Source organism: Sorex fumeus, unplaced genomic scaffold (assembly GCF_029834395.1).
Source record: "Sorex fumeus unplaced genomic scaffold, SorFum_2.1 ptg000122l, whole genome shotgun sequence".
NCBI classification, from domain to species: domain Eukaryota; kingdom Metazoa; phylum Chordata; class Mammalia; order Eulipotyphla; family Soricidae; genus Sorex; species Sorex fumeus.
In genome coordinates, this window is record NW_026606179.1 from 14,113,380 (window position 1) to 14,137,860 (window position 24,481).

Genomic DNA, 24,481 nt, shown 5'->3' on the forward strand with positions numbered 1-24,481 from the left:
GGCTGGGCCCCCTATAAAAGGCAGGGGGTCCCCGCCCTTCCTCCGGGTCCCTGTGGTCTCCAGGATTCGAACTCCCCTTTCAACTCAGCCCAGCCAGGTACCACCCGCGGAGGGGGATCAGGGTGGGGTTCAGTCTGGGGGTGCCTGGGGGTCCCAGCAGCCGACCTGGGCCTGGAAGGGGCCTGACATGCCTCCATCTTGTACGCTGGAGCCTAGTGAGAAAAGGCTGAGCTGTGGGGACTGCCCTGGGCCCCGCTGCGACTGGTGGTCTCTGGGACCCTGGGGAGGGTGACCCTGAGACAAAAGGAGATTTGGTGGCTGCCAGCTGTCCCGGGGTCTGTGGGGGCTCTGGGCTGGGGTCTCTGCAGGATGTTACCAGTCCGGGCACCACGGTTGGGGGAGGGGGTGGTTCTGTGTCACCCGTTGGGGTTCCTGCCTGTGTGACACCCTGGGCCTCTCCTGGGTCCTGTGCCTGCCCTTTGGGGTTCCAGTACAGGTGCCAGGGTCCTGGGCATGAACCTGAGCTGACCAGGGGTCTGCCCTGGTCCTGTGGGGTCTGGGGGCTGTGAACTGTGGGGCCAGATCTGTTGAGCCACAGTTCTGGGGCTCAACTGTGTTTCAGGGTCCCCCTTGGCAGGTCCCTAAGAGGAAGAGGAGGTGGTACAATCTGAAGGGGGCGTTTCTGGGCTGAAAAACCCTGAGCCCTACCAGACCTAGATGCATGTCCTTCCGGCCCCCCCGGGCCCCCCACCAGGCCCACCTGTCTCCAGCCTGCTGACTCCAAGCAAGCTGAGCCCCTGGAATGCGGGGGTGGGGGCGGCAGCTGTTTGAGAAGAGGCATCCAGCCAGAATCTATAAATAATTCCCAGCCTGGACCACAGCTCCTGAGATCTTGGGGGCGCGGGTGGGGGGGCTCCCCATGACCTGCCCCTTTGGCCTGACGCCTCGTCCTGCAGGTCACCCTGCTCTCCCTCCCTCCCGCCCGCCTCCTGGCTAGAGGAGCCATAGCACAGCGGCGAGAGCACTGGCCTTGCACGGAGCTGACCTGGGTTGGATTCCCAGCACCCTTGATGGGCCCCCAAGCCCCTCCAGGAGTGATCCCTGAGCACAGAGCCAGGAGTAAGCCCTGAGCACCGCTGGGTGTGATCCCCAAACCCCCGCAAAATAAATAGACAAAATCAATAAAGGAATCACTTGCTTCTTCCTGAGATTGCCAAGCATGAGGCATGAAAAGCCTGAAGCAGAGAATCACTCTCCTTCGTTGCAGTCTCGACTCCACACCAGGGGCTGCAATCAGAGAGGGCCTGCTCTTAGACCACAGCTCAGAGAGGCTGAGCAATTGGCCGAGGACACAGAGCACGAAAATGGTCCCCCGGAGTAGGGCACTCGCCTTGCGTGTGGCCAACTCGGGTTCTATCCCCAGCATCCCATAGGGTCCTTCGAGCACTGCTGGGAGTGATTCCTGAGCACAGAGCCAGGAGTCAGCCTGAGCATTGCCAAAGGTGGCTACCACCCCTTAAGAAATAAAAAAGAGAGAAAAAATATGGCTCACTGTGGGGGTCAGAGCGATAGGACAAGGGAGGGCATTTGCCTTGCACGAAGCTGACCCAGATTCTATCCCAGCACCCCATAAGGTCCCCTGAGCACCACCAGGAGGGATTCTTGAGGCAGAGCCAGGAGTCACCCCTGAGCATCGCTGGGACTGAGCCAAAACCAAAAGAGACAAGAAAAGAAATGGCCCACTGGGTTCTCAGCCTGTACTAGTGGGGGAATGGGGTGAGGGCCTCCTCCTCAGCACCCTGTCCCCCCTGCACCCCCTGACTTCATGGAGGAAGTACCCACCCCCGTTCATGCCCATCCCCAGCCCCACCTTCCACTCCCACAGGGTCCAGCAGGACCGGCTGCTCCTTGTGAACAAACAACAGGCAAATAATTTCTTCTTGCAGCCCAAACCCTTTCCTTAGAACCCTCTATGGTGGCGTCCACATGGCCCCAGAGGGCAGTGTGAGGAGACCCCAGATTACAGCCCACACAGAGAGATGCAGCAACTTGCCCAAGGTCACACAGCTTGTTCTCAGTGGCAGAGCTGGGGGTTCTGTTCAGATCCCAGAATCCCTGCTCTCCTCCATGCCTGTCCTCCAAGGCTGTCCTGATTCAGGGGTGTCCCCTCAACCCCGCGGCATTTTCCAGAGGCTGGCCAGGGTCACCTTCCAGGGGAGGACAGATGAACTCTGGGTCTGGGGGGCTTGAGGAGGGCTCCCCTTCTGCTCCTGCTCCTCCAGCCCAGAGCTGGATCTGGCTTCAGGACCGTGTCCCCCCGAAGCCTGGCCCGTGGCTGGGGCCTGAGGGACGGAGCTAAGTGTCTCCCTCATGCCCCCAGCCGCAGCCATGCCTTTCGGCAACACTCACAACAAGTTCAAGCTGAACTACAAGCCGGAGGAGGAGTACCCTGACCTCACCAAGCACAACAACCACATGGCCAAGGTGCTCACCCCCGACCTCTACAAGAAACTGCGCGACAAGGAGACGCCCTCGGGCTTCACCCTGGATGACGTGATCCAGACTGGAGTGGACAACCCAGGTGGGCCCTGGCGGGAGGCAAGACACGAACAAGGACGGGCCTGACCCGGAGGGGACACGGGGGCCGGCACGGGGTGGGGTATGCGTGGTACAGCCTTACAGGCAGGCAGAGGGCAGAGAGCTGGGTCCTTCTCCAAGGAGACCCCCAAGGGCAAGTGGAATGGGGGACCCAGGGACTATGCCTCTCCTCCTCTTCCCTCCTGGGCACCAAGAAGGTCTCTTGGCCTCTGTGGATCTGCAGGGGTGACCGTTGAAGGCTTGGAAGGGCTCAGGGAGAATTCAAGAACTGGCCTGTCTGAGGGAAACATTTTTAGCTCCCGGGAGCTGGCCCCCAGCTCAGTGGTCAGCTGCGGACACATGCTTACAGACATGCGCTCACCCACAGACACACGTGCACACACAGACAGACATGTGCTTATAGACACATATGCACATTCAGACACATGGAAATACACATACAAGACACACAGAGATAAATATGCATGTACAAGATGACACAGTGCTCATATACATACAGTGCTCACACAGACACCACACACAAACATTCACTGCATGCATGCACAGATGTGTGCATACACATACTGATATATGCATAAACACACATACACAGACAATGCACGGAGACACACACATACATAGACACTGCACATACACATGCACAGAGACATGGGTGCACACACGTACACAAACATACAAATCATGTACAATGTGCACCTAGAAGAACACATGCACACATACATACACAGATGCATACATACACATGAGTGCACACATCCACACGCGTGTAAGACATACATGGGGAGATACACATGCACACACATACCAGATGGTGCACATGTGCATATGCATGGCCACATGCCCACACTTTAAAGCATGAATGCTCAGTGAGTGCGCACACACACACAGACACGTTGGCACACACGGACCCACAGTCTGCTGATCCTGGACCCTGCCTTCCTCGCTGAATTGTCCTGCCCTCCCCAGGTCACCCCTTCATCATGACCGTGGGCTGCGTGGCCGGGGACGAGGAGTCATATGAGGTGTTCAAGGACCTCTTTGACCCTATCATCCAGGACCGGCACGGGGGCTACAAGCCCACCGACAAGCACAAGACCGACCTCAACCATGAGAACCTCAAGGTGGGTGGGGCTGAAGAGAGGGGCCTGAGAAATAAAGACAAGACAGAGACACGGGGGGGGGGGGGGGGGGGAGGAGAGACATGGGAGCCGGGAAAGATGGGGAAATGGAAGGAGACAACCAACAGGAGAGAGGGAAGAGCGGAGACAGAGACGGAGACAGAGATGGAGACGAAGACAGAAACAGATGGAGACAGATATGGAGAGATACAGAGATGGAGAGAGATGAGAGACAGATGGAGAGAGACAGAAATGGAGAGAAAGATGAGAGACAGAGTTGGATAGAGACAGAGATAGAGAGAGACAGAGATGGAGAGAGACAGAGATGGAGACAGAGATGAAGACAGAGACAGAAACAGATGGAGATAGACAGAGACAGAGACAGATATGGAGAGAGACAGAGAAGGAGACAAAATAGAGAGACAGAGACAGAGATGGAGATAGAGAAAGAGATGGAGAGAGATGAGAGACAGATGGAGAGAGACAAAATGGAGAGAAAGATGAGACAGAGTTGGAAAGAGAGAGATAGAGACAGAAACAGAGAGACAGAGATGGGGAGAGACAGAGATGGAGAGAGATGAGAGACAGATGGAGAAAGAGATGGAGAGGGAGACAGAAAGAGAGGAGGGAACAGTGGGGTGATAGCGGGGGCAGAAGGGGGTCTGGAGGAGCGGGCAGGGAGGCAGCCGGGCGAGTTTGGGGTCTCATTGAGTGCCCAACAGGGCGGAGACGACCTGGACCCCAACTACGTGTTCAGCAGCCGTGTCCGCACCGGCCGCAGCATCAAGGGCTACACGCTGCCCCCACACTGCTCCCGCGGGGAGCGCAGGGCTGTGGAGAAACTCTCCGTGGAAGGTGAGACGTCCCTCGCCCCCACCGGGGTCCCCAATCTTGGCTCTCCGCAGGCAGGTTCCCGTAGCCTCTGAAACCCGTTTTCAAAAGCTAGAGCTTCAGACGTAGCCCCAAGTAGAAGCTTGGGGACATCAAGATTTGGGGTGTCTGGGGCTTTAGAGAGTGAAGTACTTGCCTTGCCATTGTCCCGTTTCCCAGCATCCCACATGGTCCCCTGAGCACACCAGGAATAATTCCTGAGTGCAGAGCCAAGACTAACTCCTGACCATCCTCGACTGTGACCCTCAAACAAATATATGAGCAAAAAAACACCAAACTTTGGGGAGTTTGAGAGCCAGAGAGATCATACAGGGATTAAGGCACTTCCCTTATATGGAGTCAACCTGGGTTAAATCTCTGACACCCCACATGGCCCCCAAGCCCCACCAGAAGTGATCCCTGGGGCACAGAACCAGGAGTCAGCCCTGAGAACCACTAGGTGTGGCACAAAAGCCAAATGGAGAAAAAAACCCAGAACAAGAAAATAAATACATAGTTGGGACCAGAGAGATAGTACAGTGGGTAAGATGCTCGCCTTCCACCCAACTAGCTGGTCCCCAGAGCCGGTCCAGGAGTGATTCCTTAGCTTAGAGCCAGGAGAAAGCCCTGAACACTGCTGGGTGTGGCTCCAAATCCCTTCCCCACAAAAAAGCACAGTCACACACCGGCGTATACACTGAGACTTGACAGCTCCCCAAATTCCTGAGACTGACTTCCGGTGGTCTCCCTAGTCAGCCATACCCCACATTTGTGTGTGACTGGATTGACTCAGGCTGTAGGAAGGGAAGACTGATTTTTTTTTGTTTTGTTGGTTTTGAGATCAGTTTGGGCAGTGATCAGGGTTTATTGCTGGCTCTGTGCTCAAGGATCACTCCTAGTGGTGTTTGGGGGACCTTCTGGGGGACCAGGGATTGAACCTGGGTGGGCTATACGCAAGACAAGTACCCTACATGTTGTCCTATCTCTCCGACACTGAGATTCTGATTCTGACTGACTGCTGGCATGGGAGTGGGATGCAGGAGCACATTTGGGGCCAGATCAGGATCTGGGTATAGGCATGGTGGGATTTTTGTTTTGTTTTGGCTTTTTGCATCACAGCTGGCAATGCTCAGGAGCTCCTCCTGGCTCTGCACTCAGGAATTACTCCTGGCGGTGCTCACAGAGCGATATGGGGTGCCAGGGATAGAACCTATGTCGGCCATATGCATGGGTTCTACCCACTGTACTACTGCTCCAGCCCCTCACTGTAGTGTTTAGGTAGGTGCCTTCAGCGGCATCAGTCTGGGTTCCCCAGACTAGCTCTGGAGGCCATGGTGCTGGGCCAAGACTGCTAACCCCGTCTCCCCCTCCCCCCACAGCCCTCAACAGCCTGACCGGGGAGTTCAAGGGCAAGTACTACCCACTGAAGAGCATGACGGAGGCGGAGCAGCAACAGCTCATTGATGACCACTTCCTCTTCGACAAGCCTGTGTCTCCCCTGCTGCTGGCCTCCGGCATGGCCCGTGACTGGCCTGACGCCCGGGGCATCTGGTGAGGGTCCCCCTGCCACTCTGCCCTGTGCCCTCCCCAGAATCCCCCCTACTTCCCATCAAAGTTGACACCCTAAAGAGAAATGTTTCCGAGCACCCCAGCACCCCCACTCTCCAGCTCTGTGACTGACCCTGGAAGGGGGATGAGTCAGTTAGAACTTGGACTTGAAGCAGAGTCCCCCTCCCAGGCCTGTCACCCAGACACAGCAACACGCCCTGCCTAGTGTCCCCATATGTGTCATTGGGGTCAGCACTATTCCTGGTTGTTGGGGTTCTTGTAGAACCCATTAATGGAACATGTTGGAACAGTTCTATGGTCCACTTAGGGCTCATGCCAGGTTCTCTATCATTGCTAATGAATTTTCTATGACTCCCTGATTTCCATAAAGTGTCTCTGTTTTAAGGGCTTGGGGCACACCTGGCTGGTGCCCAGAGCTATTCCTGGCTCTGTGCTCTGGGGTCACAGATGGTGCTTGGGGGACTTTAGGTGGTTCCAGGGGTTGAAAAGGGGCTGACTGCATGCCAAGCAAGCACCTGAACCCCAGTACCATCTTTCAGATTTACTGCTAGCCTAAGATTTGAAAATGTTTCAAGAATCGACACTTCACAGGCTTTGGCGAGTTGAGATGCTAAGATTTACAGATGGCACGATTCTCAGATTTCAAGATTCTGAGAAATATTTTTAGGCTCAAAGGTTGTGCCAATTTCAGATCTCATGATTCCAAGGAGCCCAACATTCCCAGATCTTAATGTTTTGTGGAGCAAAGACTGTGGCCGAGAAATCTACAAGGTGATAGGATGAGTCACTGGTCAGAGACCAGAGGTAGGATTTCCACAACTGAGCAATTCTGAGGCCATACTTCTGTTTTTCTTTCTGCCCCCCCCTTTTTTTTTTTTAAGATTCTGAGATTCTAAGCCTAGAATATACTGCTCTAATTAAAGTCTAGAATTTAAGGGGCTGGAGAGACAGGACAGCAGGTAAGGCCTTGCACATAGCCACTGATTGGGTTCAATCCCTGGCACCACATATGGTTCCCTAAGAGCACCTCTAGGAATGTTCCCTGAGCTCAGAACCTTGGGCAGCACCACCAGGTGTGCCCCCCCCAAAACAAAACAAAACAAAATACTGTTTAAAACCCACATTTTCTTGACCCCAGGATTGGAGGGTTCCCAGGTCCCCCTCACTAGGTCTCCAGGGGGAAAGTTCCTGCAATTCTGAAGAAGCCCAGGGAGCCCCCGCGGTGTATAAGGGCTGTTGGGAGGGAGGGAAAAGAGATTCTGCGGATGGATTTTGCGGAGCTGATTCCTTCTTGCTACTCCCCACCCTAGGCATAACGACAACAAGAGTTTCCTGGTGTGGGTGAACGAGGAGGATCACCTCCGAGTCATCTCCATGCAGAAGGGGGGCAACATGAAGGAGGTTTTCCGCCGCTTCTGCGTGGGGCTGCAGAAGGTAAAAGTGTCTGTGCAGAGCTGAGCGATAGCACAGTGGGGACGGCGTTCGCCTTGCTTGCAGCTGACCCGGGTTGGAAACCTGGGCATCAGCTATGTTCTCTTGAGCAACTCCTGAATGCATAGACAGGAGTAACTCCTAAGTATTGCAAACAAACAAACAGAAAACTAAAAACAAAAATACAGAGTGTCTGGGTAGGAGAGATAGCACAGCAGGGAGGGTATATGCTTTGCACGTGGCCGACCTGGGTTGGATTCCCGGCACACTGTAGGGTTCTCCCGAGGGTTCTCCAAAAGTGATTCCTGAGCATAAGTCTTGATAACTGAGCATAGTGCTCAGGCATAAGTCTTGAGCACTACTGGGTATGGCTCCAAAACCAAAATAAAAAAAGATAGTAAGAGTCCAAAGCACGCCAGGGGGGGCAAACCACGCCCACTATTAACCACGCCCACCAGCAGAAGGGACGTGTCCTTATTACAAGACACCGCCCCCTCCCTGTTCCCCACCAACAGCTATGCCCTGCGCCTAGTTCATCTTTTGTTCTTTTCTTTTCTTTCAAACTTTTATAAAAGTCCGTCCTTTTAAGAGTGGGTCTCGGGGCTGGAGTGATAGCACAGCGGGTAGGGCGTTTGCCTTGCACGCGGTCGACCCGGGTTCGATTCCAGCATCCCATATGGTCCCCTGAGCACCGCCAAGAGTAATTCTTGAGTGCAGAGCCAGGAGTAACCCCTGTGCATCGCCAGGTGTGACCCAAAAAGAAAAAAAAAGAGTGGGTCTCCAAAGCGCAGCCTCTACACAGTCCCCCATACGCCCACCATGTCAGGTCTTAGGACCCTTCCCTTCTGAATCTCATCCCTCCCCACTCTCTCCTCCTCCTTCACACATTCTCACTCCAAGTGGACGTCTGGGTTGCGGGTGTTGTTGGGACGTCCGTGGGCGCTGACTCCCGCCTGGTCCTCTCTTTTCATTTTAGATTGAGGAGATCTTCAAGAAAGCTGGTCACCCCTTCATGTGGAATGAGCACCTGGGCTATGTGCTCACCTGCCCGTCCAACCTCGGCACCGGGCTGCGTGGGGGCGTACACGTGAAGCTGGAGCATCTGAGCAAGCATCCCAAATTCGAGGAGATTCTCACCCGTCTGCGCCTGCAAAAGCGAGGCACAGGTGCGGGTCCTGCTCTGCACACTGGCGGGGGGCTCATGGTAGCGGTGGGAGGTCTGGCGAGGGCTCTACTGTTCCATGGACATTACTGTGCTTCTCCCAGGGGCCGGAGAGATAGTACAGCAGGGAGGGCATGTGCTTTGCACGCGGCCGACCCGGGTTCGATATCTGACATCCTATAGGGTTCTTTCAAGCACCTCCAGGAGTGATTCCTGAGTGCAGGGCCAGGAGTAAACCCTGAGTACCACTGGGTGTGGCCCCCAAATCAAAACAATATATACACACTTTGTTCCTCCTTAAATGATCCTATCTCAATCTGATATCAAGGTTGTACCATATACATCGTGTATGTCCCCCAGGACCTCTTTTCCATTTGTAAAAGGGAAGGGTCTTTGGATTGGACCCCAGACAACCCAGTTCCTGAATTCACCCTCATGCTCTATTTTCTTGTGCCATGATTGAGGGCTGAGATAAGTTGAAGACGTGAGCTCATGAATAGGCATGTGGGAGGCGCTACTTGCATTTGTCACCATACATGGAGCTGTCGCAGCTGGCACAGGGATCATGGTTCCTGCTCCGCTGCTCCCTCCTTACGCCCTCGCCCCTGGTTCCCGCAGGTGGCGTGGACACGGCTGCCGTGGGCTCAGTGTTCGACGTGTCCAACGCTGATCGTCTCGGCTCGTCTGAGGTCGAGCAGGTACAGCTGGTCGTGGACGGTGTGAAGCTCATGGTGGAGATGGAGAAGAAACTGGAAAAGGGCGGGTCCATCGACGACATGATCCCTGCCCAGAAGTAGGCGCCCTGCCCACCTGCAGCCGACTGCTTGAGCCCCAGCCAATGGAAGGACCCCGTCTGCTGGAGGCCCCGCCCCTTCACCTTTGCCCCGCCCCTCACCGGATTCCCGCCTCTAAAAGGGCGGGAGTTGTACGATTTCCAGGGAATGGGGTTCAGCCTCTGGGTTCTGGCCAATGAAAAGCCTCCCTTACACCTGCCTCTCCTTTTTTCAGAGCTCCGCCCACCAACCGGAGCTCCACCTAGTTGAGAGCGCTCCTGCACATCTGGAGCTCCTGCTTTTTCTCCAAAGCAACAAGTAAAAGCAAAGGTTGCCTTAACTTTGTGCGCAAGTTTTTGAGGGAGGAGGACTCTTGTCGTTGGTCGCCCTGTGACTTCCATGTGGTTTGCCCTCTTACGAATGTGCCAGATAAGCTTTATCACAACTCTGCAATGAGCAGTTAGGGTAGAGGCCAATCCCCCAAATCACAGAGCCCCAGGGGAATCTGAGATCCACAGTGGCCTGACCCAGGGTCACATTGCTGTACTTGGGCCCTTTCCAACCCCGACTTCAGATCAGTCATGCTCAAATCACACACAACGGAAAAAGGGTCAAACTAATGACAGAGCCTTGAATTTGGCCCATGGGATTCATTAGCTGCCTTCTGCATCTCACCAAACATCCCTAAGAATGCTCTTCCCTTACCTCTCCAGTCTGCCTTCATTTCTCTATTGGTGCTGTCTTTCCAACTTTCCTTATTTCACCCTGTAACTCCCCGCCCCCCCCGCAGTTCCTGCCATCTTCCAGCATGCATAATTATCTGCAATTCTTCAAGAGCAAATGAAATTACATCACTGGGTGAAGGCTCATCTTTCCAGTTCTTTTCACACTCTTCCTATGACTATATACTCTTTCCTTCCGCTCCTTGAAGCCAGCATTTCCCACCTCATGCCTGCCTGAACTGTGTCCTCCTCCAGATGGGGCTGGCTCAAATCAGTCCTTTCCTACCCCCTGCCTTGAAGTTTTTAGGTATCTGCTTTTTACAGAGCTGAACAGGAAGAAGCCAGATGAAACTGTGGAGTGGTAGGGCCAATGAAAGGCAAGAAACACTTCAGTGTCTATTGGGTGCTGGTCATGTCAATCCTCTTTACTCAATCCAATAAGTGAGATCTCCTCACCCCTATCTCCCCAGCAAAGCATGGAGGTCAGGTGGGGCTCACAAAAGAGGTTCCAAAAGGAAATAAGGGGAATACTCAATAGAATCCTCAGAACCTGCAGGAAAAAAAAAATTTCTTGTGTGCCACACCCAGAGGTGCTTGGGGATCAAACTTGAGTGCTGTGTGCAAGGCAATCTCCCTACCTGCTGTACTATCACTCCACCTCACAGGAAACACTTTTCAAGCCTTAACTCATACACTCTTTTCTACTGAGGGAAACGGACCCAGGGATGGCTTGGAAAAAAAAAAAAAAAGATGGAACAGGAAAAGACCCTAAAAGTCAAGTCATCCAAAGCATGTCTTGTAGGGCAGAGCTATACTCCACCAAACGCAGTCAGCCCCAAAAGACAGATAATCCAAACAAATAAGTCCTTGTTGGCTTCAGTGTGGATGGATCACTAAGCCAATACTGCTGCCACCTATGGTTCTTCATAGAGGTATCAAACACCCCCACTCCCAGCTCTGGTCCAGGGCATACCCATTCAACTCTAGCGTAACCCTCAAAGCCCAAATTCAACACACCAACATGATGTTCTTTCCCTAATGGTCCTGTCAGAACCTGGGTTCCCCACCCCCAAGTCCCCCAGTCGAGCACGGGGGCCTGGCTCGGGTCAATGACTGTTTATTGAGTAAATGTACTACTGGAGTGTGGAGTGGCTTAGAGTCCAGTCTAACGAGTGCTCAGGGTGCTGAGTGGAGTGACTGGGGGGAGAGGGGCAACGAACAGTGACGGGGGGCCTCTTGGTGCCCTGACCTCTTCTGCAGCTGCCCTGAAGCCTCACCTCCCACCCCCATAATTGCCATTCTGCAGATGAGGAAACTGAGTCTCAGCCAGGAAATCCCCCGTGCTCCCCGACAAGCCACATCCCCTTCTCTTCATCTCGATGGCGAGAGGGGATGGAAACCCCGGAAACCCCAGGGTCAGTGTGGGGGACAGGGGATGCTCCTAAATTTATTGGGCAACAGGCTGCAGGTGAGGGGGCTGACGGGGGGACAAGGGGAATAATAACTTAAAAACCGGAGGTGACTGTGGTAACTCCCCCGGATATTTTTGCAGAGTGAGGGAGTGGGGGTATTTACAAGGGTTTGTACAAATTGCCCTGCGCCACCTAGGGCAGGAAGGAGGGGGCTCGAGCATGGGGGAGACAGAGGGGAAGGAATCTGTCTCTGGGACCTCCCACTCTAAGGACCCCCCCACAACCCCAATCCCCCAGTCTTTAGGCTCAGCAACTCTCTCTGCCCCACCCAAGGCCTAATTCTTGAGCTGTGGGGTAGGAACGGAAGTTTCCTCAGTTTCCCTTTCTGCCCCCAAAGTCTCCTCAGTGCCCCATGGCAGGGCGAGGGGGGACAGGTCAGCTGGAGGCTCTGCGGGATGGCAGGTGCCAGTTCCTCCTGCGACGTTCCCCTCACTCTTCCCTCTAGCCCAGCGGCTGGACAGTCGAGGGACCTCGTTCTGTCCCTGTCCCGAGAGCAGGGCCATGCTGCATGACACGGGAATCTGAATCCGCTCCCTGGCCCCTTTCCCTCCAGGGGAAGCAAAGGGGTCAAGAATGAGGCCGAGCGAGGCCCGGGGGTGGGGAACCGTGGCGGCTCAGAGCTCGAGGTCGTTGGAGATGCGGGTGACGAGGGTGCGGAAGGCCAGGGCGGTGCCGGCCACGCGGCGGAAGAGGACCCCCCGCAGGCCGGGCCGGGGCAGCTGGCAGACCTCCACTTCGAAGTGGGACAGGGGCTCGGGCCCGCCCGCACCCCCGTGCAGGCAGGCCAGCAGGAACGGCTGGGGCTGGCGGCAGCGGCAGCGGGCGGCCGCCGTGGCCTGGCGCAGAGCGGCCATCAGGGCCTCGGGAGGACGCGAGCTGGTCAGCTTCACACTCCAGGGGAATCGGAGCAGCCGGGGGGCGGTTTCCGCTTGATCCCAAGGTAGATGGCAACTGGGGGGAGGGGGAGGCAAGAGGTCAGGGGTCAAGGGTGGGAGGAGAGAGGCCGGCCCCCCACGCTCTCCTCTTGGGAACCCCCTCCTGGAGAGCCCTTGGCATCCGGCCTCCTCCTCCAACCCCAGAAACAGCCGGACCCAGGGCCCCGGGGCTGGAAACTACATGTCCCAGCATCCCCTGCAGCCGGGCTGAGGGCGGAAGCGCGGGTGCGGGATTCTCCCGGCCCTGCCTCCAGGACGCGGCTGAGCTGCAGCCAGCCTGGATTCTAGGCGATAAGGCTACAGGAATGGCCCTGTGGCCAGAACGCCCCAGCGAAAACCAGGACCCTGCCAGCCCAGCTGGGCCTTGTGCTTTGTCTAAAGAGTCAAAAATTCTGGTTTGGAGTCTGCTACTTCACACATCTTTCTTTTTCATTGTCCTTCGAGGATCCATTGTTTTCACACCCAAGACCAGGGTCTTTCCCCCAACAGTATCGGGGCGTTTTTATTTTTTGGGGTCGGGGGTGGTTGTGGGCCTGCGCACACACCTAGCCTAGCTCAGGGACCATTCAGTGCTGGGGATCTAATGCTCCGGCCTTTTGAGTCCTCTCCCCCAGCCATATATGTTATATAGACACATGTATCATACATATATATGTGTATAATATAGGTTGGAGTGATGGCACAGTGGGTAGGACGTTTGCCTTGCATGCGTCCGACCTGGGTTCGATTCCTCCGTCCCTCTCGGAGAGCCTGGCAAGCTCTCTGTGGCATATCTATTCAATATGCCAAAAACAGTAACAAGTCTCACATTGGAGACATTACTGGTGCTTGCTCAAGCAATGGGAGGACAGTGATACAGTGATACATAATTATACATATGTATTGTATTATATATTTCCCCCATCCCCCATAGTCACAGTGTCTTAAGATAGGTGCTCTATTGGCATCTACTAGAAGACCTAGAGATAATTTAAAAAATTGGGGTGTGTGATATTTTGCTTCTTTTTTGTTTTTTTGGCCACACCTGGTGGTGCTCAGGGACTTACTCCTGGCACTGTGCTCAGGGATCACTCTTAGCAGTGTCTAGGGTGCCATACTGTGATGCTGTGTCGAACCAGGTTGGCTCTGTGCAAGGCAAGTGCCCTACCCGCTGTACTATTGCTCCTGCCCTGAAGAAATGTTTTATCTGGTTCTGGGTTTGGGTCCTTTTGGACCACACCTGGCTCTGTGCTCAGGGCTCACTCCTGGCAGTGACCAGAGAACCATAAACAGTTCCAGGTTGGAAACTGGGTTAGCTTCATGCAAGGATAATAGCTTAACTCGTGTACTGGCTTTCCCAGGTCTGAATGTTATTTGTTTTGCGATGAGCAAGGGAGCCCCGCACCAAGAAATGTCCTACCTAGACTCCCAAAGGTTCCTCCTAAAACTTATGGTGCACATATCGGCTTTCCGGCTTAGGTGAGGCAGACTCGTCTTTAAGAGAATACATGATTCCGGTCTGACCAATGAGAGCACTTCACCCGGGCCGCCAAGACTGATTCAAGGAAGAGCATGTAACTAACAATGGCCAATCAGAGTAGGCCACGTCAAACATGTGACTGACCCCAGCCAATGAGAGTCTGTCGTGAGACTTGGCTGGGAACTTCTTGGGAAACTATTTCCACCTTCTCTAGACTGGTGCTGTGTCCATCCAAAACAGGCCATGGCCAAATCCAACACAGCTTGCTTCTACAAATAAACCTATTGTAATATCCATGTGCTTTGGTTTTCAATATGGCTGCCCTGGTGCTCTGTCTGGGCCAAATAAGACTGATGGAGATTATCCTCAAGGCCCAAGGTTTCCTCCAGGAGAATTCTGATAACGTTTGTCACCTGCTGACACAGGGCTACCAAGACCAGTGTTTGATCAAGGTAGGGTGCCCAGGGATGGGGGGAAAGAGGAAGGCAGATGGAAGGAGGACTGAGGGGCATTACAGGAAATTGGACAACAGAGGGTGAGACTCAGGTACTAATAAAAGGGGAAGTGGGGTGAGCTAGGAAAATGGAAGGGGCTGCTGTGGCAGTCAGAGGCAAGCACGCTCACTCACCTTGTGACCTCAGGTCCCCCGATTCTCTCAGGTTCGTCTGTGACCCTAGGGGAAGGAAAGGGGGCAGAATGTCTCATCTGAACAGAGGGGGACCCCTCCCCCAACCCCCAACCGCCACGCCCCCCACAATGCTGACTAGAGCAGGGAAATGCCTGAATTCGTATCTGATCTTCGGCTCTGCCCCAAACAGGGCACCCCTTTGGAGAAGGTTAGTGCAGGTTGTAGGAAAGATTCGGAAGACAAAGAGAGGTGTGGTGGACAGACACACACCTGCAAATAGGACACACGGCCACGTACAGACACACATATATACCCCCTCCTTTGGTGAGAAGATAACCCTGTTATCAAGGTGTCTCCCCCTTGAAACTGCACCTCTCCCTCTCCCACACCCCTGATCAACCATTGGAACTATTTGATAGTCAGTTGGTCTATTTTGCCTATTAGTTTTTGGTTTATTTTGGGGCCACACTTGGCGGTGCTCAGGGATTACTCCTGACTCTGCGCTCAGGGATCACTCTTGCTGGTCTCTGAGAGACCATATTTGGGGAGCTGAGGATTAAACCCAGGTCGGCCGCGTGCAATCCAACCGCCTTACCTGCTGTACTATGACTTCAGCCCATGTTTTGCCCATCTGTATCCCTGCCCACGCAGGGTTTATCTCATTTCTTTATGCCAGTCTAGATCTTAGGTTGGTGCCACGTGCTCAATTCGTAATTATCACAGCCACAAGCTGACATTAAAGTATGTCCAAGGCCACGTGCTATGTGATCATGATACAAAAGCCTAAGCAAAAAGGTACTATTTTTACTGTGCCATTTTACAGACAAGCAAAGTGAGGCCCAGGTCCACGTGGTGCCCACATCTCCCCTCTTGAGATGTATACTTTCATATCTAAGGCTGGGATGTGTACTGGGGCTCCCTCGCCACTGGAGAAGCCCACATTCTCTCTTAACTTTCTCTTGAGTGCCTCTTTCTCTCACCTCACATTCTCAGAACTTCCAAATAAAATGCTATACTTAAAAAAAAAAAAAAAGGGAAGAGCAAAGTGAGGCCCAGAGAGGGCCAGCGACTTGCTCATGGTTGCTGTGGCTCACTGAGTCAAGGGTCCAACAGAGCCACATACGGATGTCCCCAAGTCCCACTCCCCACCCCTGCGGCAGCCCCTTCCCCACACTGGCTCAGACATGCGGCTGGAGGGAGTCAAAGCACAGGGACTTACTGATCTTGGATCCCTGGGGCAGAGAGGCGCCCGAAACACAGCGGTTAGAGTTTTGCCGTTTCGAGGGATCGAGGGTAACCCTGTAGTATGAGGTGGGAGGGGGTAGAGGAAGAGGAAGTGGAGGAGGAGGAGGAAGAGGAGGAGGAGGAGGAAAAAGAAGAGGAGGAAGAGGAGGAGAAGAAGAAGTCAGGCACAGGAGGCAGAGCAGAGCAGAAGACAGGTTAGGCCCCTTAAGTCCGCCCTCTCCCCGCCGCCCCCTCGCCCCCCAAGTTCTGTGGGGCTCACCTTCGGGTCAGTTTGGAGGTCAGCTTGGTGAAGAGGTTGGTGGTGGGGCGGGGTCGTCCGGTGGGCAGGGGTGTGGCCTCATGGGCCAGCGTGGGAGAGGCGGGGGGCCCGTTCTGCACGCCCCCGCTGCCCCCACTCCCAGTGCGTCGGTCCCGGACCTGGCCGCCGTGGAAGGTGCTGCGGATGGTGGAGCCGCGAGCCAGGCGGCTCCGCTCCCCCGAGGCAGGAGCCAGGCTATGACTGGAGGGGGAGGCGGGCGGCACCCGCGGGGTCCCCGAGCTGGGGGTGGAGAGAAAGGGATCAGGGCGAGGCTCCGGCCACCTCCTCTTGAGACCAGGAGCCCAGCCCTGGAGCCCAGAGTTACGGCTGCCTGGACGGTTGTACGGATCTGACCTACTCTTCCTGGAGCCGCTCTGCCGCGGGTCCCACGGCCCAACCCTCCTCTCTCCAAAGCCAGCAGCGGGGCACATTCAGAGAAATCTCTGGGTGAACGCTTTTGCCTCTGTCATCTAAGTCCCGGAAGCGTATCAGTGCCATCTGTTTTCTGCTGGTGGTTTGGAGGCGGGTGAGAGATTGGATCACACCTGGTTGTGCCCCAGCTTAGATCCCACACTGCGCTTCGGGTGCCCCGGCTCGAACCCGTGCCAAGGGAAGCGCCCTACCCGCTATACTATCTCTCCAGCCCGTTCTCCCTGTGCTAATGGGGCAACACCTGGTGGCGCCTGGGAGAACACGGAGCCTTGCGGATAGAACCCAGGGCACATGATTTGGGGTAGGGTCCTCGGGTCCAGAGACCCTCGTCTCATCTCTCTCAAGATGCTCTGTGGGCAGCTTATTGGCCCAGGATCCTCATCTTGTTGATTTATTTGACTGAGTCCTGAGATCCGGGAGCAGACCTCCAACATCTATGCTTCCAAGGCCCGCAGGTCAGCGTGGACCTGAGAAACCCTGCTGGAGGCAGAGCCCCGCCCCCACAATGCCACAGGCCCCGCCCCCACAGAGCCCCGCCCCGCAGAGCAGGAGGGGGGTGTGTGTGGTGGGCGGCCAGCCTGACCGAATTCAACCAGGCTCAGGATGCTGCTAGTCTACGCCAGCTTCCCGTGCCTGGCAGCTGAAAGAGGATTCAGACTCGGGCCAAGCAGCCAGAGAAGCAGCCAACCAGAGGCGGCTGGAGCCATGACATTCTGGGGCGCCACTCGGGTTCTAAAAATGGATCATTCAAAAATAAAAAACAAAACTCCGTACAGGTTCCCAGCACTCGTGGGCGGAGCACAGCACCCACTGCTCTCCCGGCACTGATGACTGGTTCACGGGGCGGGAGGGCTGGGGGGAGGCACCGCGGGGTGGGGGCGGGGGACATGGCAGCCAGCCGCTCCACAAAACCTACGACATGGGGTGGGGGGGAAGATGTTCCTGCCCACCCCCACCCAGGGGTCACTGCTGCCCGGACCCTCATACCTGTTTTCTTTGCCATTGGGCAACAGCGACGGGCGCTCGGACCCTGGGCGTTCTGTGCAAACATACGTGTTCCTGCGGGTCATCATGCTGGGGGGAAGGTTGTTCTGTGGGAGACAAGGCCCGAAGAGGGGTGAAGCGGTATGCCTCACCCACCTGGAACCCTCTCTAGCCTCCCTGGGCAGCGGGAGATGGTTCCTTCTCGAGCTCCAGTTTAAAGTCAGGAAAGGGTAAAATGACAAAAAATCTATAGAGGCTTTGGGGCACATAGCCCCCGGGACTGAAACGCCAGTGGTCCTGCCGAGCTGTAGGTCAGCAAAGGTTCCAGAGGGGGTTGTCTTGACCGGCCATCCAAGCCCTGCAACAGTCAGCTGCTCTCAGGTTTTGGGCTGGCTATCTCCCCTGCCTGCCTTCCCCAACTCCCTCCTGGGAACTCCTCATGCTTCTGTTTATAACCACCCCTGAGCCAGGGGTTAATTTGGGGTCCCCACTTACAGCTTGGTGGGGGAGGGGTACAAGGAATCGCACCCAAGGCCTCCAATGTGCAAGGCCGGAGAGATAGTAAAGCTGGTAAGATGCTTGCCTTGCACGTGGTTGACCATGATTCGATCCCCAGCACCCACGATGGTCTCCCAAGCTCATCAGGAATGACTACTGAGTGCAGAGCCAGGAGGAAACCCTGAGCACCACTGAAGTGTGGCACCCCCAAAAAAGCAAACCCCAAAACCCACAAGGTACGGCACTGCCACACCCCCACTTAGGTGGGTCACTTTGTATTGTCCACATCTGTGCTCACAAACTGCGCTGGGGTGGACGTCAGCGATGGCAGTTGCAGAAGCTGGATCAGGTGCAATTTCTCTGAGCCTCTGGAAGTCTGTCCAAGATGGGCAGAAAAAAACTTCTTCTTTCAATGTCTGGAAGGATCCCATAAATCTGAACCATCTGGGTCTGGAATTTTCGTCCTGGGCAAGTTTTTGTTTTGGCTTTTTGGGTCACACCTGGCGATGCTTAGGGCTTACTCCTGGTTCTGCACTTAGGAATCATTCCTGGCAGTGCTCGGGGCACCATATGGGATGCTGGGATCGAATCCGGGTCAAGTGCATGCAAGGCAAATGCCCTCATCACTGGATTATTGCTCCAGCCCTCTTCACGAGCAAGTTTTGTGTAGTCCAATCCAATTTCTTTAACAAGAGCAGGAATGTCGGCGTTTTCTACTTCTTCTTGTGTAAGTTTTGGTTGTCTCTAGGTGTCCTTTTCATCGAAGTAGTTAAATAACATTGTTCCTGATACCAATTTCCTCTCTCTTGGGAAGAAGTTCTCATTTTTGTTTTTTGGCTTTTTGGGTCACTCCCGGTGATGCTCAGGGGTTACTCCTGGCTCTGCACTCAGGAATCACTCCTGGCGGTGCTCTGGGGACCCTATGGGATGTCAGGAACCAAACCTGGGTCAACTGCGTGCAGGGCAAATGCCCTACCCGCTGTACTATATTGCTCTGGACCCTTACTTTCTTTCTTTCCTATTATTTTTTTTGGGGGTTATGGGGTGGGAGTTTGACCAGACCTGATGGTGCTGGAGGGGTACCTCTGGGCCCATGCAGTGCCAGAGCTGAACCCAGGCCTCCCTCATGCACACAGCACATGCTCCAGCCCTTTCAGTTCTCTCCCAGCCTCTGCCATCTTTGTCCCCTTGCTAAGCCTCGCTCAGGATTCCAAATCGGATCGCTTTTCACTAGTGTACATCTGTTTTCTTCTTTACCAATGAACTTTGTCTCTTCTCTTTATTATTTCCTTCCTTCTACTTTATTGGGGGAAGCTAATTTCCTTTTCCGTTCCTAGGGTCACATGGAGTAAGTTTACTTTAATAAAAACCACCCTCCTTCCCCGAGCGTAAACTGAGCCAGACACTGTGTTGAAATCTATGCACAGGATCCTCACAGTAACCCAAGTGCTCTCCCAGGCCCGTGTCACAGGCTGGAAGACCAACGCTCAAAGAAGCACAGTCACTCACTCAAGGTCACACAGCTTCGCCCATGGGATTCAAACTGGTCTGTGCAGGCCCAGATTTCTGACTTTTTCCTCCACCCCTGACGCCCGAGGCTGAGTCTCTCCGGCTCTACTGGACCATTCCTGGAATGTCAGATGCAGGAAAGAAACTCCATCTTGCCCTGGTTCCTTGGTATTTCCCTATAAGGGATCCTGCCCATCACTGCCGGAAATTGAGCCCTCTGGATGTCAAGAATGCGGCGGGTGGAGCGTCTGAGCATCGTCCTGCAGCTTGGGCTTGGCCTTGTGCCCTGGGCAGCCCTTTGATGGGCCTGTTCCGCTGTGTTGGTGCGTTGTTGCTCCCCCAGGGCTGGTCCGTGACCCGCTACTCCAAGCCCTCCTACCTTTTCGGTAAGTACCATGCCTCACTCCCTGCCTTCCATGCCGCAGGAAGTCCGCGTTAACGCTGCTTTTCTGAACCTATCACCCTATTTTACTGCCTAACATCAAGTGCAATCTCAGAGAGAGTTCAGCTCCTGTCTGCACAGGGCCAGAAGGTAGGGAGAGAAGCCTGTAGGGACAGAACTGATGGCACCTGCCAAGTAGCTCTTGAGGGTGAGAGGTCAGGGAGTCCCAATCCCAGCCAACCCCTACCAGAAAGTCCCAGCCGTTTCCCAAAGTCCCAGCCCTGTCCCACCCACCAGCCATGCCCCAGCGCCCCTCCCGTCCCACTCACTGGGGTGCTCGCACTGTCCTTCCTCCGCTCCGGGATCTCTGCCTTGTTGGGGTTGTGGGCGCTGCTCACCATGGGGCTGGAGGGGGGCAGCCCTCGGCTCCCACTTCCCGCGGCGCTGCAGCTGGCCTTCCGGCCCGGCAGGCGCTCCTCCTTCAGCTCCGTATCTCCCGTGCTGGTTGGGCTGCGCTTGGGGTGTAAGGGCGTAGGGGAGGGGCCGCCTGGCAAAGGAAGGGCACAATAGTTAGGGCGGGAGTTTGGGGGGAACGCAAAGCCTACCTGGGGTCTGGGTGATCCGGGGTTTTGGCCATCCTGGCACGGGCTGGTTCCTGCAGGGCCATTCTGACAACACAGCACCAAACCGCTAAACCACGTGATGAGGCCGTGGCCCAACTTTATTTCCAAGACCCCAAGGTTGGGAAGCACCCCTCGGCGCCTCCTCATAGGGCAGTTAGTCCCTAAAGGAGTCTCGGGCTGCTTCGGCTGTTTTGGCCATCGATAACCCACACAGAGCTAGGTGTGACCAGGGGCCGAGCCATCCCGGGAAACTGGCCAAGGAACTGGATCGAAGCGTTCCAAGCACCTGTTCATGAGAGAGCTGAGCCTGGGAACACCAGGGCCCTCGGAAAACAAGGTTGCTGGCTGAGCAGATGCAGAGTGTGAGCGACAGAAGGCAAACTGGAGAGCCAGCGTGCAGGAAGGTGCTTTTCTTGCAAACAGCTGCTGGGCATGGCCAGGAGTGACCCCAGAGCACAGAGCCAGAAGTAAACCCTGAACACCACAGGGTGTGGCTCCAAAACCAACTAAACAAACAAATAAAACATGTGCAGAGGAGCAACACCTGAGTAATGTGTAGGTGGAAGTTTCAAGAAGTCTCTTGGAAATTCTGGACCTGATTTATGGTGGAGGTGGGGGTGACAGGAACTATTTCCATTCTGCAGGGGATGAACTGCCTTTCAGGTGCAAAATGTTTACCTGAGCGTGGGAGGGAGGTCAGAGGGCAGTGTTCAGCAGACACTTTACACAACATCGCCCCTGATGTCCCAATTACAGTGGATTAGTCCCAGTGGGACCTTGATTTTATCACAACATTCCCTGACATGAACCAAGGAGATTCCAGCTACTCTTTGGGCAGCATATAAGGAATTGAGCTGCTGCCTGGGAAGAAAGCACAAGAAGCATGACACAGGTGGAAACTGAGGGCAGAGAGGAGAGTGGCTGCTGTGGCAGTTTTTATTGTGGCTGTTGCTTTTCGGGGAGGGGGAGGGGGCACATTGGGCAATGCTCAGGGCTTAGCCCTGGCTCTGGGCTCAGAGATCACTCCTGGAAGTGCTTGGGGGACGCTATGGGGTGCCAGAGACTGACACCAGGAGGCTGCATAAAGGCAAGAGCCTTTCCTCCTGGGGGCCGGAGTGCTAGTACAGCAGGTAGGGCAGTTGCCCTGCACGCAATCGTCCTGTGTTCAATCCCAGGCACCCCATACGGTCCCCAAGCCTGCCAGGAGTGACCCCTGAGTGCAGAGCCAGGTATAAGCCCTGGGTGTGGCCCCCAAATCAAACAAACAAACAACCATAAAAGGTCTTACTTCCTGTACTATCTTGCCAGGCCCTCTGGTTTATTTTATTTTAGGTCACCCCTGGGGTGTGCAGCAACTACGACTAGTTTGGTGCTCAGGACACACCCTGGGGTTGACCAAGGCCTGAACCTAGAGCTTCCACGTGCCAAACCTGCCCTCTGAACCTTTGGGCCATCTCCCTGGTTCTGGTTTTACCACTCTGGGCAATGCTGGAGGAACCACGTAGGTTCAGCCACTGACCCAAGGTCTGCGATCAGCTCTCCCACCCTGACTCCGTTGCCCATGCCCCTGGCAGCACATTCCCGTCACCACGTTCCCTGCAGCAGCTCAATTTTTCCCTTTGCTTCTGGGCCTCCCATGCCTGTGCAGAATCTGAGGAAACCCAGGCCTCCCTTACTTGCATGCACTTGCCCCGTCGAGCAAGGAGGCTGGGACCGGGCCTGGTGGGCTTTCGAACAAACCCTGCCCTTGGGTGCTGTGGGGGGTCGGTGAGGGAATGGTGGGCACTTACAGAAGTCACTATGTCTGCGCTGGCGGTGGTAGGTGGACGAGGTGCTCCGCTGCCCTTTGCTGTGGCTGGCGCCTTTGCTGGAACTTGTCCCATTGGTGGTGTCGCTGGGCGCCCGCACCCGTGCCAGGGCCAACCCCGGGGCGCCCCGGTCCCCACCCTCCTGCAGGAGGACAGACCCGGAGTTTCAGTCTCAGGGTGCCAGTGCCCGCCCCAGCAGGCCCTTGCCCTCCACACTGCACACCCCAAAACGCCCCGCCCCCAACACCTTCTGACCTCAGTCTTCCTGCCCAGCAGGAGGTAGGTGGCGGTCACTTCATTGTACTTCTGGCTGGTCAAGGCTTCTTTGATTTCTTCCCGAGTGTATCCCATACCCACCATCACCTCTGGGGGACGTGGATAGAGAAGGGTCAGTCTCCTCGGGCCCCTCCCTTCACTCATTTTTTTTTGCGGGATGGAAGGGCCCACACCTGGTGATGCTCAGGGCTTATTCCTGGCTCTGCCCTCAGGGATCACTTCTGGCAGTGCTCGGAGAACCTATGGGCTGCCGAGTATCTAACGGGGTTGGCCACCATGCAAGGCAAGCGCATCCCGCTGGCTATCTCTCTGGGCTTCCCTTCACTTATGTCTGCACCACAGAGCGATGTTAGCTCACTGGCCGGCTCAGGGGCGCCTCCTGATTCTGCCAGCAGCACCCTGATTTTCCTTGGAAGTACTTTCACGGTGCACTGCCACTGCCGTGAAGCCTGCCTGCTCTGAGCCCCAAGGCGGGAATATCCTAGGGCCGGTCCCTCGATGCCCAATACAGAAGTGATTGGTTCAGAGAGGTACACACGATCCACACCTGGCCAATCAGAATGAACTCTCCCTACAGCCACTGATTGGCTTAGGACGAGCACATGACCTACATCTGACCAATCAGAATTCCCCATAGTCAAACACCCCTTGATTGGTTCAGGGTTGAGTGTATATACCTCAGGATCCTGACCTCTCAAAATCGGAATGTTCGAAGAAGTCAGATTGGTGTAGTGGTAACCAATGGGCACCAGTTTAGGACTTCAACTGGACAGGTAAGAAAGTGGCTTCTCTTCCCGACGTGGCATTTGGACTGTTCTTGCCAGCTCATTCCTACCAGGGGAGCTCCCTGGGGAAGAAGCCACCATTGAGATCCCCAACCACAGTCTCTGAACACTAGGATCCAGCCGTGCCTGAAGGCCTTTTAGTTCGTATCAATAACATATCACTAGTTGGTTAAAACACTTGAAGCTGTTGGTTAAACTGCTGGTTAAACAATTTTTCATTGGGTGGAATCGGGATTGAACCCAGGGCCACAAGCATGCAATGCTTCACTCCTGAGTTATATTCTTGGTCCCACGTTGGCAGTCTTTATTTATTTAAGTTTTGAGGTCACACCTGGTAATGATCAGGGGTTAATCCTTGCTGTGAGATAATAATTCCTAATGATGCTGGAGAAACACACGAGGTGCAGAGGATTGAACCTGGGTCGGGCACATGCAAAGCAAGCACCATCCCCACTGTACTATGTCTCTGGCCCCCGTGTTGACAGTTTGTGACATACAGAAATGGCAATCTCGGGTGGCTCGGCTAAATCTCTGGTTTAAGCCCCACTGCGCAGGTGTTCTGTCACTTGCTACCATTAGAGTCTGCTCCAGGCTTTCATCAGTTCTGCTGGTCTGTATCCTCACATGCAGGGTAGGTTTCCAGGAAGATGCCCAGGGGCTCTTTCGGGGCTACTGCTGTCGGGCTCAAGGGTTTGAGGGGGGATAGGGACCAAAGAAGCAGTGGTGAGGTATATGCCAACGTGGGGGCTTTCCCCAAACAAGCATGTTCCTAATGACATATGCCCAAACTCTTCTTAAGTTTGTGTGATTTCCTTTTTTTTTTTTTTTTGTCTTTTGGGTCACACCCAGTCGATGCACAGGGATTACTCTTGGCTCATGCACTCAGGAATTACTCCTGGCGGTG

General features: G+C 54.9%; 2 protein-coding genes across 3 annotated transcripts in view; one reads left to right on the forward strand and one right to left on the reverse strand.

Moving 5' to 3' along the window:
* On the forward strand, positions 1-10,380 carry CKM (creatine kinase, M-type). The gene is made up of 8 exons (XM_056135519.1): positions 1-97; positions 2,381-2,581; positions 3,565-3,719; positions 4,439-4,571; positions 5,966-6,137; positions 7,466-7,589; positions 8,563-8,752; positions 9,367-10,380. Exons 2-8 carry the CDS (start codon positions 2,389-2,391, stop codon positions 9,543-9,545), a joined length of 1,146 nt encoding a protein of 381 aa, XP_055991494.1. The 5' UTR covers positions 1-97; positions 2,381-2,388; the 3' UTR covers positions 9,546-10,380.
* Positions 10,381-11,344: 964 nt separating this feature from the next.
* Positions 11,345-24,481, reverse strand: part of MARK4 (microtubule affinity regulating kinase 4) — a 29,313-nt gene continuing 16,176 nt past the window's right edge. The window contains exons 11-18 of one of the 2 annotated variants that reach the window (XM_056135506.1): positions 22,772-22,881; positions 22,499-22,658; positions 20,415-20,632; positions 17,700-17,803; positions 16,242-16,520; positions 15,957-16,036; positions 14,738-14,782; positions 12,458-12,666 (exon numbers count right to left, since the gene is read on the reverse strand). In XM_056135506.1, the coding sequence (XP_055991481.1) occupies positions 12,602-12,666; positions 14,738-14,782; positions 15,957-16,036; positions 16,242-16,520; positions 17,700-17,803; positions 20,415-20,632; positions 22,499-22,658; positions 22,772-22,881 (1,061 nt within the window). In that variant the 3' untranslated portion in view covers positions 12,458-12,601. Of the gene's footprint in view, positions 12,667-14,737; positions 14,783-15,956; positions 16,037-16,241; positions 16,521-17,699; positions 17,804-20,414; positions 20,633-22,498; positions 22,659-22,771; positions 22,882-24,481 lie in introns of both variants that reach the window. The other variant, XM_056135505.1, reaches the window with a different exon arrangement.

Coding starts and splice junctions, on each gene's coding strand:
- CKM (XM_056135519.1), top strand. CDS start 2,389: ATGCCTTTCGGCAACACTCACAACAAGTTCAAGCTGAACTACAAGCCG. Junction 4,572..5,965: donor GGAGAAACTCTCCGTGGAAG/GTGAGACGTCCC, acceptor CTCCCCCCACAG/CCCTCAACAGCCTGACCGGG. Junction 7,590..8,562: donor TCTGCGTGGGGCTGCAGAAG/GTAAAAGTGTCT, acceptor TTTTCATTTTAG/ATTGAGGAGATCTTCAAGAA.